At 42.7% G+C, this 15,393-nt stretch overlaps 1 protein-coding gene across 20 annotated transcripts in view; it reads left to right on the plus strand.

Annotated features, from left to right (window-relative positions):
• The first annotated feature begins 1,183 nt into the window (after positions 1–1,183).
• Positions 1,184–15,393, plus strand: part of LOC118395864 (CCR4-NOT transcription complex subunit 1-like) — a 30,269-nt gene continuing 16,059 nt past the window's right edge. For 10 of the 20 annotated variants that reach the window (XM_052466049.1, XM_052466059.1, XM_052466060.1 and 7 more), the window contains exons 1-18: positions 1,184–1,382; positions 2,229–2,336; positions 2,551–2,649; positions 2,816–2,884; positions 3,001–3,055; positions 7,495–7,698; positions 7,833–8,001; positions 8,121–8,247; positions 8,355–8,465; positions 8,556–8,726; positions 8,866–8,993; positions 9,105–9,465; positions 11,434–11,565; positions 11,676–11,827; positions 13,507–13,678; positions 13,848–14,049; positions 14,140–14,277; positions 14,855–14,979. In XM_052466049.1, the coding sequence (XP_052322009.1) occupies positions 1,281–1,382; positions 2,229–2,336; positions 2,551–2,649; positions 2,816–2,884; positions 3,001–3,055; positions 7,495–7,698; positions 7,833–8,001; positions 8,121–8,247; positions 8,355–8,465; positions 8,556–8,726; positions 8,866–8,993; positions 9,105–9,465; positions 11,434–11,565; positions 11,676–11,827; positions 13,507–13,678; positions 13,848–14,049; positions 14,140–14,277; positions 14,855–14,979 (2,625 nt within the window). In that variant the 5' untranslated portion in view covers positions 1,184–1,280. The remainder of the gene's footprint in view (positions 1,383–2,228; positions 2,337–2,550; positions 2,650–2,815; positions 2,885–3,000; positions 3,056–7,494; positions 7,699–7,832; positions 8,002–8,120; positions 8,248–8,354; positions 8,466–8,555; positions 8,727–8,865; positions 8,994–9,104; positions 9,466–11,433; positions 11,566–11,675; positions 11,828–13,506; positions 13,679–13,847; positions 14,050–14,139; positions 14,278–14,854; positions 14,980–15,393) is intronic. The other 10 variants (XM_052466051.1, XM_052466065.1, XM_052466053.1 and 7 more) reach the window with 9 other exon arrangements.

Genomic DNA, 15,393 nt, shown 5'->3' on the forward strand with positions numbered 1-15,393 from the left:
AAATTCGCCACTGGCGCCCTGTGCTCTTCACAGGTGAAAGCAGGTTCACACTGAGCACATGTGACAGTCTGGAGACGCAGTGGAGAACGTTCTGCTGCCTGCAACATCCTCCAGCATGACCTGTTTGGCGGTGGGTCAGTCATGGTGTGGGGTGGAATTTCTTTGGGGGGCCGTACAGCCCTCCATGTGCTCGCCAGAGGTAGCCTGACTGCCATTAGGTACCGAGATGAGATCCTCAGACCCCTTGTAAGTCCATATGCTGGTGCGGTTGGCCCTGGGTTCCTCCTAATGCAAGACAATGCTAGAACTCATGTGGCTGGAGTGTGTCAGCAGTTCCTGCAAGAGGAAGGCATTGACGCTATGGACTGGCCCGCCCGTTCCCCAGACCTGAATCCAATTGAGCACATCTGGAACATCATGTCTCGCTCCATCCACCAACGCCACGTTGCACCACAGACTGTCCAGGAGTTGGCGGATGCTTTAGTCCAGGTCTGGGAGGAGATCCCTCAGGAGACCATCCACCACATCAGGAGCATGCCCAGGTGTTGTAGGGAGGTCATACTGGCACATGGAGGCCACACACACTACTGAGCCTAATTTTGACTTGTTTTAAGGACATTACATCAAAGTTGGATCAGCCTGTAGTGTGGTTTTCCACTTTAATTTTGAGTGTGACTCCAAATCCAGACCTCCATGGGTTGATAAATTTGATTTCCATTGATCATTTTTGTGTGATTTTGTTGTCAGCACATTCAACTATGTAAAGAGAAAAGTATTTCATAAGAATATTTAATTCATTCAGATCTGGGATGTGTTATTTTAGTGTTCCTTTATTTTTTTGAGCAGTGTACTTTAAAACATTTTATTTAACTAGGCAAGTCAGTTAAGAACATTAAGAACATTCTTATTCACTCCCTTGTTCAGGGGCAGAACGAAAGATTTTTACCATGTCAGCTCGTGGATTCGATCTAGCAACCTTTTGGTTACTGGCCCAATGCTCTAACCACTAGGCTACCTACTATATAGTATTTGCTCAATGAGCTTGTACTGTTTTCATGTGCATCTGTGTTAACTAGTTTTCTCTCTTGGTTATTTTCAGATTCTGAACTTGATGTCGCACTGAGGGACTTTACCTTGTATCAAGATCCACTGATAGAAGTAGCTTGCTGTAAAACATTTTCACACCTTGGGGGCAGAAGTAACTTATCACTGAAGTGACTAAAGGGGAATAATGGTGATTTTGCGCCGGGCACGGCCGCCTGCTTCCGCCCCGACCAGCAATGAATCTTGACTCGCTCTCGCTGGCTTTGTCTCAAATCAGCTACTTGGTGGACAATTTAACTAAGAAAAACTACAGAGCCAGCCAGCAGGATATACAACATGTGAGTAGCATGTGGTATTATGCTCACGAATGGTCTTTTTTTTTCTAGTTTTGCCACAAAAGCAGTACACACACTTTCAGACGTTTGAAGGGCTAAAGCTAAGTAGATTTTGAAACGTATATTCATTCAAAATTATCTTTTTTATTTTACCTTTTATATAACTAGGCAAGTGAGTTAAGAACAAATTCTTATTTTCAATGGCGGCCTAGGTACAGTGGGTAAACTGCCTTGTTCAGGGGCAGAACGACAAATTTTTACCTTGTCAGCTCGGGGACTATCACAAAAGGATTGTAAAAACGAATATGATTCTAGTTTTCATAGGCTTTTTCTGTATAATAAATGGGCATAAATGGTGGGGGTGGCAGGGTGTGTAGCAATGTCGGGATGGCTGAATTTAGTTAGGGTCTTGGTTAAAACATTTTTTGAAGGCAGATGGCTTAAACTGCAAAATGTTAATATTTTGCAGTTTAAGCTAATTTCCTGCAATTAAAAAAAAAATGTTCTTATGATCAGTTATTGTAACAATCAATACTCCCGAATTCATAGTTTTTGTCTAGCTTTTATTTTAGTGATAGTTCTCAAATATTTAACAATATATAGATCATCTTTTTTACGTTCTTTATATCTGGTTTTAGTAGTTTAAGTTTACACTGAAAATATTTTTCCACCCCGAAAAATGTATTTCACTAAAAACAATGTTTGGATATAGGTGGCCTGAATAAAAAATATGTTTCTATGCGGAAAAAAACCCTGGGTTTAGAATTGCATTAGGTCTGACAATTATATTGTGGCTCTCACTGCTGACCTGTTATTTGTTCTTTTGTTGAATGTGTTCTGTCCCAACAGATTGTGAATCGTCACGGCCCTGAGGCAGACAGGCATTTGTTACGCTGTCTTTTCTCCCATGTGGATTTCAGTGGCGATGGTAAAAGCAGTGGCAAAGATTTCCATCAGGTAATTTCTGATTAATAATACTCATTTACACCAGTTGCTAAACAGATTTTAGCAATGAGGATTAAGGGTTTCTTTAAATTTCCTTATCATCATTGGTATTGTCTATCTTGCCTTTATTATTTTAGAAAGTGACTCTGCTTTCCTATTTTGTCCTTAACCTGTTCTGTTATGTTCCCTCTTCTCCCTTTTACCTTCGTTTGCCCACTTGACCAAGACACAGTTTCTGATCCAGGAGTGTGTTTCGCTGATTTCAAAGCCAAATTTTATTTCAACACTCTGCTACACAATCGACAATCCCTTGCACTACCAGAAGGTAGGAGACATGTTTATTTTCATATCTTTGTAAAATAATTTTGTAATTATAAATATTATTGTACCTTTTCTGCAGTAATGAAGTGGGTCCACGTTAGACCTCTCATGTGCCAAAATTACTGTTTGCATCAGAATAACTAATGTTTTCTAACCTTTATCATTTTCAGAGTTTGAAGCCTTCCACCCACTTGTTTACTCAGTTGAGTAAAGTTCTCAAGCTAAGCAAGGTTCAAGAAGTAAGTAAAGTAATGTAGAAATGTATGTTGTCAGATGGTGGTTTTTATTGTAGTGTTTAAAAATAATATGCCAAACAATTTGAGATTCTACATAAATCTTTATTTTTTTCCCTAAGGTTATATTTGGCCTTGCTTTGCTGAATTCGTGCAACGCAGACCTTCGTGGTTTTGGTAAACTCAGTTTTATATTTAATCATTTGACTATACCTGCTGATTTGAAACCACGCAATGTTTTATCTGTATGGGGGGTCACATGAGCTATTCTATTATCAATGTGTCCAAGTGTAGCACATGGAAATGTGTGAAACTCACTCCATAGCCTGTGTCCCTACATAGGCTGAAAAATAGCTAGCTTTTCGCGTGTCACAACTGTTAAAAAGATGCTTCGCAAGGGCCAGTCACGTGTGCTAAAAAGGCAGAGGTCCTGTGTTCAAGCCTCTGAGCTGAATCAGGAGGAAGCTGTTTTCTCTAAGAAAGAAACTTGACATCCGTTATACAAGTCTAGAGATGAAACGGTATGAACATTTCATATCACAATTATAGTGACCAAAATTATCACGGTATTGTTAAAATGTGCTGGTAATGTTCAAAAAGTACTGATACACATACTGAAATCATTTCACCAAGTTTTATATTGAAAACAACAAATACAATTAGCAGGACTGTACTTTTTGTGTCCATAAACTTTAAAAGAATAACATTAAAGATGGCACCATGTGGCGATGAAGTAAGCTTCCCTAGTGCAGGTTTAAATGAACACAACCTTAAGTAAGCAAATCAAATAAACAACCAAATTAGCAGCACTCACTTTGTAGTCAGGCACGGCAACCTTTATCAGCCTCCGTAAGCCAAGCCTCTCAACAATTTGAAGTGGCACCATGTCCTTGGCAATGTAATATGAAAGGGCTGGAGTGAGGTCTTGAGCATTTTTTGATGTGGGTGCATAAGCACCCTGCCTTTTTTAAATGCTTGCTTGATTGTCTTTGTCACAACTAGATGAGGGACCAGGTGCATCACTGGGTTTGCCTGCGGCACGCCCACTCTGTAAACAAGGGAATAGTAAATGTAGTCTTATTATTATTATTGGCATTTTATTATTATTCACTTAAGACTGTATATCTTCTGTGTTGCATTTGAGTATATGCAATGGCCCCATGCGCAATTTACAGAAATACAAATGAGTCTTAACTTTGGCATAGGGGGTGGTATTTTGACATCCGGATGAAAAACTACCTGCTACTCAGGCCCAGAAGCTAGGATATGAATATAATTGGTAGATGTGGATATAAAACTGTTCTAAAGCTGTTAAATAACATCTGTGAGTATAACAGAACTGAAATGGCAGGCTAAACCCAGAGGACAAACCTTAAAAATAAAACAAATTCAGCATACCACTGATGTCAATGTCTGGCACTTTTATAATAGTGCGAAATCGTCCCCGATTGCAGTTCCTAGGGCTTCCACTAGATGTTAACCTCATAGTCCGCCCCATCCCGCATGCTGTCGCGTTACTACAGCCTCAAGCTCATTACCATAACGCAACGTTAGCGATTTCTAAAAATCGCAAATGAAATGGAATAAATATGCCTGCTCTCAAGCTTATCCTTTTCTTAACAATCCTGTCGTCTCAGATTTTCAAAATATGCTTTAGAACCAGAGAAAATCAATCATTTGTGTAAGAGTGGTGATAGCTAGCTTAGCATTTAGCTTTAGCATTTAGCACGCAACATATTCACAAAAACCAGCAAAGGGATCAAATAAAATAATTTACCTTTGAAGAACTTCAGATGTTTCAATGAGGAGACTCTCAGTTACATAGCAGATGTCCAGTTTTTCCTGAAAGATTCTTGTGTAGGACACATCGTTCCGTTTGTTACTATGCATTTGGCTACCGAAACTAACCGAAAATTCAGTCACCTACACGTCAAACTTTTTCCGAATTAACTCCATAATATCGACTGAAACATGGAAAACGTTGTTTGAATCAATCCTCAAGGTGTTTTGTCATATCTCTTCATTGAAATGGCAGTCCTAGAAGCCTTCTTTGTTCTCTGATTCGGATGGAAAAATACTGGTAGCTGACTTTTGCGCACCAATTTCCACGCAGACACCGTGCGGGACACTTGGCAATTGTAGTCTCTTATGGTCAATCTTCCAATGATATGCCTACAAATACGTCACAATGCTGCAGACACCTTGGGGAAACGCTAGAAAGTGTCCGTTCATTCCTGTCGCATTCACAGCCACATAAGGCGATCATGGAAAACGTACCTTCAGAAATCCTGTTCATTTCCTGGTCGCTCAAACAACTTGGTTTTGCCTGAAGCTTTTGTTATAAGGCACTCACAGTGAAAATCTTTGCAGTTCTGGAAACGTCAGTGTCTTCTTTACAAAACTATCAATTCCAAGCATAGTCGAGCATCTTTTCGTGACAAAATATTGCGCTTAAAACGGGCACGTCTTTTTATCCAAAAATGAAATAATGCCCCTAGAGGACTAACAGGTTAAGAGTCTTTCGAAAGAGTTTCGTGCTGTTATTTTTTTGGAAAAATGAGGGAGAAGTTGTAGTTTTTCTAAGTGGCTCCCATTTTGTCTAGTGTTTCCAAGCGCATGGCCGAGAGAGTGCGTTCTTTTTTTTTATCTCCGGTAAAGACTAATGATTCTCAGTCTTAAATTTAATTGTTTATTTGCGTATTAGGGTACCTAAGGATAGATTACAAACGTTGATTGACTTGTTTGGATAAGTTTATTGGTAACGCTTGGGATTCATTTTGTATGCATTTTGACGGAGGGAAACGAGTGTATTGACTGAAGCGCGTCAGCTAAACTGAGTTGTGGATATAAAGAAGGAATTTATCGAACAAAAGGACCATTTGTAATGTAACTGACTTTTTGGAGTGCCAACAGAAGATCTTTAACGGTAAGGCATATATTATATCGCTATTTCTGACTTTTGTGTCGCAACTCCCTGGTTGAAAATGATTGATGCATTTGTGCTGGACGCTGTCTTCAGATAATAGCATGGTTTGCTTTTGCCGTAAAGCCTTTTTGAAATCTGACACCTTGGCTGGATTAACAAGTTACGCTTTATTTTGATGTATTGCAGTTGTGATTTCATGAAAGATTAATATTTATAGTAATTTGAATTTGGCACGCTGCCATTTTACCAGATGTTGGCCAGGTGGGACACTACCATCCCACCTATCCATAAGAAGTTAAGACGGTGATGGTAATTGCAATGAGCCCAACATTTGACAGAAATAGTACAGTCTTTTATAGGAGTGTAAAGTGTTTCTCCTGTTGGAACACCTTTACAACCAAGTCGACAACTGCCAGATTTTAAATGAACAAAATAGATTGGTTGTGTGACTAAACTACATAACATGTTATCGTGTGCAATGGACGAGTAGTCTGCAGACACATGACACATACAGCAGCAGAACGTGTAGTGTTTTTACAAGGGTAGTGAACACTGAAAGCTTCAGTTTACATTATTGACAAGCTATTAGCAAGTTACAGACAAACCATGACGTTTTCCCCCACATCATGCATTGAGCTAAAAGTTAACTTCGCTTGTATTCGCGCTATAAAGTAGTGGTTGGTGGTCATGAAGATGACTCAAAAGTTTTGAAGTGTTAATGTAAAGGAGTACCTGGTATTGTGTAGGTCAGGAGAACTGTTTTACATACCAGGTGGCTATCTCTCGGTTATTGTCCTCAAATGGGGCCTTCAGTATGTCAATTGCTACGGTGTGGCAGGGGTAGTCAGCAAAGCAGAACACATCTGGGCTCATGAGGGAGTGCTGGATGAATGACAGCTGGAAGAGAGTGATAATGGTCAAGAGGGCTGAGGAGAGGAGTTCATTGATGTGAATGAAGGAGTTTGTTACCTCTGGAAATAAGACCAAAGTGTTGTGTCTTGACATAAACCTGGCCCAATCTCCTCCTAACCTGACCCATTCTCCTCCTTACCTGTCCTTCAGCATGCTTCCAGGGCCGGTAGATTAGGTCGACAGGGAACACCTCCATGCCCAGGCCCCTCTGGATCCCATACACCACCATCTGGTCTACCTGGTCATTAGCTCAGTTGGTAGAGCATGGCGCTTGTAACGCCAGGGTAGTGGGTTCGATTCCCGGGACCACCCATACGTAGAATGTATGCACACATGACTGTAAGTCGCTTTGGATAAAAGCGTCTGCTAAATGGCATATATTATCTGCAGTCCCTTGCATGTTCTGCAGACAGTGTGACCATCTTCGATTAAGCTTTCCGCAGCACTCTTGTGAAACCCAAAATACTACCACACTTCAGATTTGGTCCTCTTAGAAGGCTGAAAAATCTCCCGAGCGCTGTCACTGCATTCTGCCATGTTTTCACACAAAACAAAACCCATGCTGCATGCTGTGCCTGCATCAGACTGTTGCTAACTTTGGTCGATGCAGGACAGTATTTACTATGAATTCTTCAATCCGTGGTAATCAAACATGGTTTTAATGATTAAAATGGTAATACTAATCGTTGGGTATTTTACAGTGGTTTATTGTGAAACCGGTGACCGTTTCATCCTTTATACAAGTATTTATTTGAAATATTTCCCCATTTGTCTTTAGCCGCGCAGTTCGTCAAACAAAGGCTCCCGGACCTCCTCCGCTCGTACGTGGACGCGGACCTTGGAGGAAACCAGGAAGGTGGCTTCCAAGATATTGCCATAGAGGTCCTGCACCTGCTCCTCTCTCATCTTCTTTTTGGACAGAAGGGAGCCAGCGGGGTCGGACAAGAGCAGATTGACGCGTTCCTCAGGACCCTGTGCAGAGGTGAGGGGCATAGACACACTACTTGAAAGGAAATGTTAATTATTTCTAGAAGTAACACAAACTCTGATTCCTTCATTCACAACAATCTGGTCGTTTTGTACATGTTGCCCCATCAATTAAATATTCTGGTTCAGATTTCCCGCAGGAGCGCTGCCCTGTGGTGCTCTCACCACTGCTATACCCTGAAAAACGGGACATTCTGATGGACAGGATTCTGCCAGACTCGGGAGAGTTAGCCAAGACCATGATGGAGAGTTCTCTCGCAGAGTTCATGCAGGAAGTTGGCTATGGCTTTTGTGCAAGGTGACTGTTATTTAGCAATTGAAGTGCAAATTACAAATCGTTTTTGATGTCATGCTTGACCACTAAGGAATTCAATGTCCGTTACCCCTGTTAATGTATTGTCTGTCTTTCATTCTAAGTCTCGATGAATGCCGCAACATAATCCTACAGTATGGGGTGCGAGAGGTTACTGCCAGCCAGGTGGCCAGGGTCCTGGGGATGATGGCTCGCACCCACTCTGGCTTGTCTGATGGAATCCCCCTACAGGTGAGGGTTGACCTGATGGTAACTTACTGAAGCTCTGTTAAAAAAATACATGTAAAAAATGACATTGCGCTCTAAGTATACTATTGTTTTTCTTTTTTCTTCCACAGTCCATCTCGGCTCCGGGCAGTGGCATTTGGAGCGATGGAAAGGACAAAGGTGATGGCTCTCAGGCGCACACCTGGAATGTAGAAGTTCTAATTGATGTGGTCAAAGAAGTTGTAAGTTATAGTGGAATTACATGTTATTCCCCTTCAGTTTGCCATTCATGTCTTGCACTTTGTACAGAAAATGTCCTTTTTATATTTTAGAACCCCAATCTGAACTTTAAAGAGGTGACCTATGAGCTTGACCACCCTGGCTTCATAATCCGGGACAGCAAGGGACTGCAGATGGTGGTGTATGGGATCCAGAGGGGCCTGGGCATGGAGGTGTTCCCTGTCGACCTAATCTACCGTCCCTGGAAGCATGCTGAAGGACAGGTAAGGAGGAGAATGGGTCAGGTTTATGTAAATTTGAAGACACAACACTTTGGTCTTATTTCCGGTGGTAACAAACTCCTTCATTCACATCAATGAACTCCTTTCCTCAGCCCTCATGACCATTATCACTCTCTTCCAGCTGTCATTCATCCAGCACTCCCTCATGAGCCCAGATGTGTTCTGCTTTGCTGACTACCCCTGCCACACCGTAGCAATTGACATACTGAAGGCCCCACCTGAGGATGATAACCGAGAGATAGCCACCTGGTACGTAAAACAGTTCTCCTGACCTCCACAATACCAGGTACTCCTTTACATTAATTATTAGAACAATGTCATGCCATTTGATATCATTTATTTGTGATTATCGCCTCACAGGAAGAGCCTAGACCTGGTGGAAAGCCTCCTGCGCCTCTCTGAGGTGGGCCAGTACGAGCAGGTAAAGCAGCTCTTCAGCTTCCCCATCAAGCACTGTCCTGACATGCTGGTGCTGGCGCTGCTGCAGATAAGCACCTCCTGGCACACCCTGCGCCACGAGCTCATCTCCACCCTCATGCCAATCTTCCTGGGCAACCACCCCAACTCTGCTATCATTTTACACTACGCCTGGCATGGACAGGGCCAGTCCCCCTCTATCCGTCAGCTGATCATGCACTCAATGGCTGAGTGGTACATGAGAGGGGAGCAGTACGACCAGGCCAAGCTCTCCCGCATCCTGGATGTGGCCCAGGACTTGAAGGTAGGGAGGGGTTCATGTTTTTTTGTTTTTTTCAGGAAATGTGGTTTCGTTTTGTGAAGGTATGGTGTTCACCCATTCTGCCCAGTGGGTTAAAATGCATTTTGTTGATGGCATTTCACTTCCTTATGTTATAAAATACATATTTACCAAGACAATTGATTCTTCATGTTCTGAATTGTTCAGCCTGGTGTTTCTCTAACATATCGTTAGCATTATATTTAAAAAGTCGGGTATTGTAACCTAATACATCCGACAATAAGCACCAATCTCTGTTGAAGGAGCGGTGCAGCTTTATCGCCTAAACGTTTGAGGATTTTATATTTTGTGGTCCTCGTCTTCCAAGTTGTTTCTGTGGGTCGCAAAATTAGCATGACCCGAGCTGAAATAAATGTAAAGGTTTTGAAAATAAAAAGCTTGGGGTACACTCAGTGCTCTGGTGACATTTCATAGATACTCTTTGTGAGAAGTCTTAAAATGACAGGAACTTCGCATGAAAAGGAACAGTGTATATTAAAATAGGAAAATACTACATGTCATGCCATGTCTAAAAATGAATGTCTCTTACCTCAATTGTTTTTACACTTGTAGGATGGTTGAAATTAGGGTGACTAAATCAGTGGAGACTGGGGGTCAGGAAAATAGCACTGTCAGCTCGCAGATACAATGTCATTGTGCTAACACTAGTTAGCCTAGGCTTGCGAAACTACTTCAAACTTTCTTCATACTGGACACGGACATATACAAATGGTATCCACAAGTTCATCTGATTGGGGTAGTATACTGAACAAAAATATAAATGCAACAATTTCAAAGATTTGCGGCGTTACTTTTCATTCATATGAGGAAATCAATCAACTGAAACAAATTCATTAGGCTCTAATCTATAAATGTCATGGGTGGGCCTGGGAGGACATAGGTCCCATCAGTTTCATTCGGTTGCTGGTCTGACTATCCCGCATGTGAAGAAGCTGGATGTGGAGGTCCTGGACTGGCGTGGTAACACGTGGTCTGCGGTTGTGAGGCCAGTTGGGCATACTGCCATATTCTCAAATTATGGGGATGGGTTATGGTAGAGAAATTAACATTCAATTCTCTGACAACACCTCTGGTGGACATTATAGCCTCCAATACCCTACTCAACAAATTGGATGCAGTCTATCACAGTGCAATCCGTTTTGTCACCAAAGCCCCATATACTACCCACCATTGCGACCTGTGCGCTCTCGTTGGCTGGCCCTCGCTTCATACTCGTCGCCAAACCCACTGGCTCCATGTCATCTACAAGAAAGACCCTGCTAGGTCAAGGCCCCCCTTATCTCAGCTCGCTGGTCACCATAGCATCACCCACCTGTAGCACCTGCTCCAGCAGGTATATCTCTCTGGTCACCCCCAAAACCAATTCTTTCTTTGGCCGCCTCTCCTTCCAGTTCTCTGCTGCCAATGACTGGAACGAACTGGAAACGCTTATCTCCCTCACTAGCTTTAAGCACCAACTATCTGAGCAGCTCACAGATTACTGCACCTGTACATAGCCCACCTATAATTTAGCCCAAACAACTACCTCTTTCCCTACTGTATTTATTTTATTTATTTATTTTGCTCCTTTGCACCCCATTATTTTTATTTCTACTTTGCACATTCTTCCACTGCAAATCTACCATTCCAGTGTTTTACTTGCTATATTGTATTTACTTTGTCACCATGGCCTTTTTTTGCCTTTACCTCCCTTATCTCACCTCATTTGCTCACATTGTATATAGACTTGTTTCTACTATATTATTGACTGTTTGTTTTACTCCATGTGTAACTGTGTCGTTGTATGTGTCGAACTGCTTTGCTTTATCTTGGCCAGGTCGCAATTGTATATCAGAACTTGTTCTCAACTTGCCTACCTGGTGAAATAAATAAATAAAATACTTTGCAAATATTTTTTTTTGCCATATCCAAACTGTTCCTCTTGTTTTTCAGTCTCTATCTATGCTGCTTAATGGTACTCCATTTGCCTTCGTTATCGACCTTGCTGCACTTGCCTCTCGCCGTGAATACCTCAAACTTGACAAATGGCTGACTGACAAAATCCGAGAGCATGGGGTGAGTGGTGTGAGTTGAGCCTTTAATTTACAGAAATTTCAACCACTACATACATACACTTTGCTATAAGAAGTTATAGGGATCTAGTACATGAGTCATTGACCTGTTTGCTGTTCTAGGAGCCCTTCATCCAGGCGTGTGTTACGTTCCTGAAGAGACGTTGTCCCTCTATCATTGGTGGTCTGGCCCTAGAAAAAGACCAGCCCAAAAGCGCCCTCCTTCCCCCGGAAACGATGGCTACCATGCTGGGTTGTCTGCAGTCCTGTGCAGGGTGGGTTTACCTATCAGAGCTCAAATCATGGGGCCTATGATCAAATTAGCTCTTTCATTACTCAGTCATGTTGTATGGTGCTTTAAGGTCTAGTTTCATAATTCATTTAATTTCAACTTATTTTGTATTATCTACAAAGATCATATTCATCTAGAAATGTTTGTTTTTATTTTTTATAAAACTCAGCCAAGAAAGAAACATCCTCTCACTGTCAACTGCATTTATTTTCAGCAAACTTAACATGTGTAAATATTTCAATGAACATAAGATTCAACAACTGAGAAATAAACTGAACAAGTTCTACAGACATGTGATTAACATAAATTGAATGTGTCCCTGAACAAAGGGGGTGGGGGGGTCAAAATAAAAAGTAAGTCAGTATCTGGTGTGGCCACCAGCTGCATTAAGTAATGCAGTGCATCTCCACCTCATAGATTGTACCAGGTTTGCCAGTTCTTGCTGTGTGATGTTACCCCACTCTTCCACCAAGGCACCTGCAAGTTCCCGGACATTTCTGGGGGGAACGGCTCTGATCCAACAGGTCCCAGGCGTGCTCAATGGGATTGAGCTCCGTGCTCTTCGCTGGCCGTGGCAGAACACTGACATTCTTATCTTGCAGGAAGTCACGCACAGAATGAGCAGTATGGCTGGTGACATTGTCATGCTGGAGGGTCATGTCAGGATGAGCCTGCAGGAAGGGTACCACATGAGGGAGGAGGATGTCTTCCCTGTAACGCATTGCGTTGAGATTGCCTGCAATGACCACAAGCTCAGTTCGAGGATGCTGTGACAACACCGCCCCAGACCATGATGGACCCTCCACCTCCAAATCGATCCCGCCCCAGAATACAGGCCTCAGTGTAACGCTCATTCCTTCGACGATAAATGGGAGTCTGACCATCACCCCTGGTGAGACAAAACCGCAACTCGTCAGTGAAGAGCACTTTTTGCCAGTCCTGTCTGGTCCAGCGACGGTGGGTTTGTGCCCTGTAGGCGACGTTGTTGCCGGTGATGTCTGGTAAGGACCTGCCTTACTACAGGCCTACAAGCCCTCAGTCCAGCATCTCTCAGCCTATTGCGGACAGTCTGAGCACTGATGAAGGGATTGTGTTCCTGGGGTAACTTGGGCAGTTGTTGCCATTCTGTACCTGTCCCGCAGGTGTGATGTTCGGATGTACCGATCCTCTGTAGGTGTTGTTACATGTGGTCTGCCATTGCGAGGGCCATCAGCTGTCCGTCCTGTCTCCCTGTAGTGCTGTCTTTAGCATCTCACAGTATGGACGTTGCAATTTATTGCCCTGGCCACATCTGCAGTCCTCATGCCTCCTTGCAGCATTCCTAAGGCATGTTCACGCAGATGAGCAGGAACCCTGGGCATCTTTATTTTGGTGTTTTTCAGAGTCAGTAGAAAGGCCTCTTTAGTGTCCTAAGTTTTCATAACTGTGACCTTAATTGCCTACCGTCTGTAAGCTGTTAGTCTTAATGACCGTTCCACAGGTGGATGTTCATTCATTGTTTATGGTTCATTGAACAAGCATTGGAAACCGTGTTTAAACCCTTTACAATGAAGATCTGTGTGAAGTTATTTGTATTTTTACAAATGATGTTTGAAAGACGTGGTCCTGAGAAGGGGAAGTTTCTTTATTTGGTGTATGTATATGTTAAATGTTTTTTTTCAGGAGCGTCACTCAAGAGCTCTCCGAGACTATCTTGACCATGGCTGCCAACTGTAGCAACGTCATGAACAAAGCCCGCCAGCCACCACCAGGGGTCATGCCAAAGGGACGTGCTCCCAGCACCAGCAGCCTAGATGCAATTTCCCCTGTGCAAGTGTCGGTGTCTCCTCTCCAGGTGAAGAGCGTTTTATCGAACACTGTTTATTTGGGGGAATGTGTATCAGCTAGAAGCATTACTTTCATCATCCCCTAAATTTGATTCAATTGTTTTGTCTTATAACACAATTGTGAACATTAGCCTGAAAGACAGGTTTCTCAACCTGGTGCTCCATTCTGTGTGTTAGATGGATCCCCTGACAGCCATGGGCTCCCTCAACCTGGGCAGCTCTGCCACCTCTCACACACAGAGTATGCAGGGCTTTCCCACCCCGCTGGGCTCTGCTTTCAGCAACCCCCAGTCCCCAGCTAAGGCCTTCCCTCCACTGTCTAACCCCAGCACACCATTTGGGGGGATTGGAAGTCTCTCTTCACAGCTAGGTAACCCAGGTATGAGGAGAGAACGTGCCATAGATATTTGCATAGTGTTTTGATTACACTATATGGAGGACTGAAGTGGGATGTTTTTCTTTTGTCTAGGTCCGCTGGGATCAGGCATTTGCTCTGGTATTGGTTCTGGTCTTGGAATGCCAGCGGTGAGCAGTGATCCGTTTGGGACAAGGAAGATGAGCACACCAGGCCTGAATCCGCCCACCTTTCAGCAGAGTAAGATGGCCTGTAAGTGGTGGTGTGACTGAGTGTATTTCCTCTGAAAATGTTCTTAGTATCTCCTAATAGCCTCTTGAAGTAATGAGGGTTTACTTGACTCAAATGCTTTAACAGTTTTCATCTAAAAAAAATATTGAGTACGAGCTGGGAAGAAACTGTCTTTCACACATTGAATCAGAGGAAATACAGGTTAGTCATCCATTAAATGCAAATTATTATGCTTCTAATTGAATGTTTATTTGTCTGTTTATTGCTTTGATAGTGTAAAGTCTTAAGGTGAAATTGCACTATAAATAGTTAGCCTAGTGGTTAGAGCATTGGACTCGTAACCGAAAGGTTGCAAGTTCAAATCCCCGAGCTGACAAGGTACAAAATCTGTCGTTCTGCCCCTGAACAGGCAGTTAACCCACTGTTCCTAGGCCGTCATTGAAAATAAGAATTTGTTCTTAACTGACTTGCCTTGTAAAATACATTTAAAAATTTGCTGCAGTCCATCACAAAACCCTTCAGAATCATTTCAAAAATGATTCTGAGGGGCTTTCTTCGGCAGTATTGTTTGATTTGGTCTATCGCCTTTTTTTCCCAGCTGACCTATCTCAGGTGTGGCCAGAGGCTAACCAGCACTTTAGTAAGGAGATTGATGATGAGGCTAACAGCTACTTCCAGCGCATCTACAACCACCCCCCACACCCCACCATGTCTGTGGATGAGGTTAGTTTCTGAATAAAATGGTCTGCAGTAGTGTTGCACGGTACACTGAAACTTTGGGCATTTTTCGGTACTATAACATGAAAAACAGTTTAGTTCCAAATGTTTGGTTCTTTGGTTAAATGTGTCGTACACTGACTGACAGGATAATGTCTGGTAATTTGTCGACTGGGCCAGTAACTCCTCAGCGCATTGATTGCGTTTATATGCTCTGTTGCAGTCTGCTGTAGAAAACTGCTGGTGTCATAGTGAGTTTACCCGCACAAAACTCATGCTATATTTGAGCAATATGATTGGCCGTTCATTCAAGCACCCACTCTTCACTTGACCGAGCTGATGCATTCACACAGCACACACGAGCTGTGCAAACTATTAAAAAGCTCTCATCAATCCACTTGCTGAGCTTATTTTTTTCTT

Source organism: Oncorhynchus keta, chromosome 17 (assembly GCF_023373465.1).
Source record: "Oncorhynchus keta strain PuntledgeMale-10-30-2019 chromosome 17, Oket_V2, whole genome shotgun sequence".
NCBI lineage: Eukaryota > Metazoa > Chordata > Actinopteri > Salmoniformes > Salmonidae > Oncorhynchus > Oncorhynchus keta.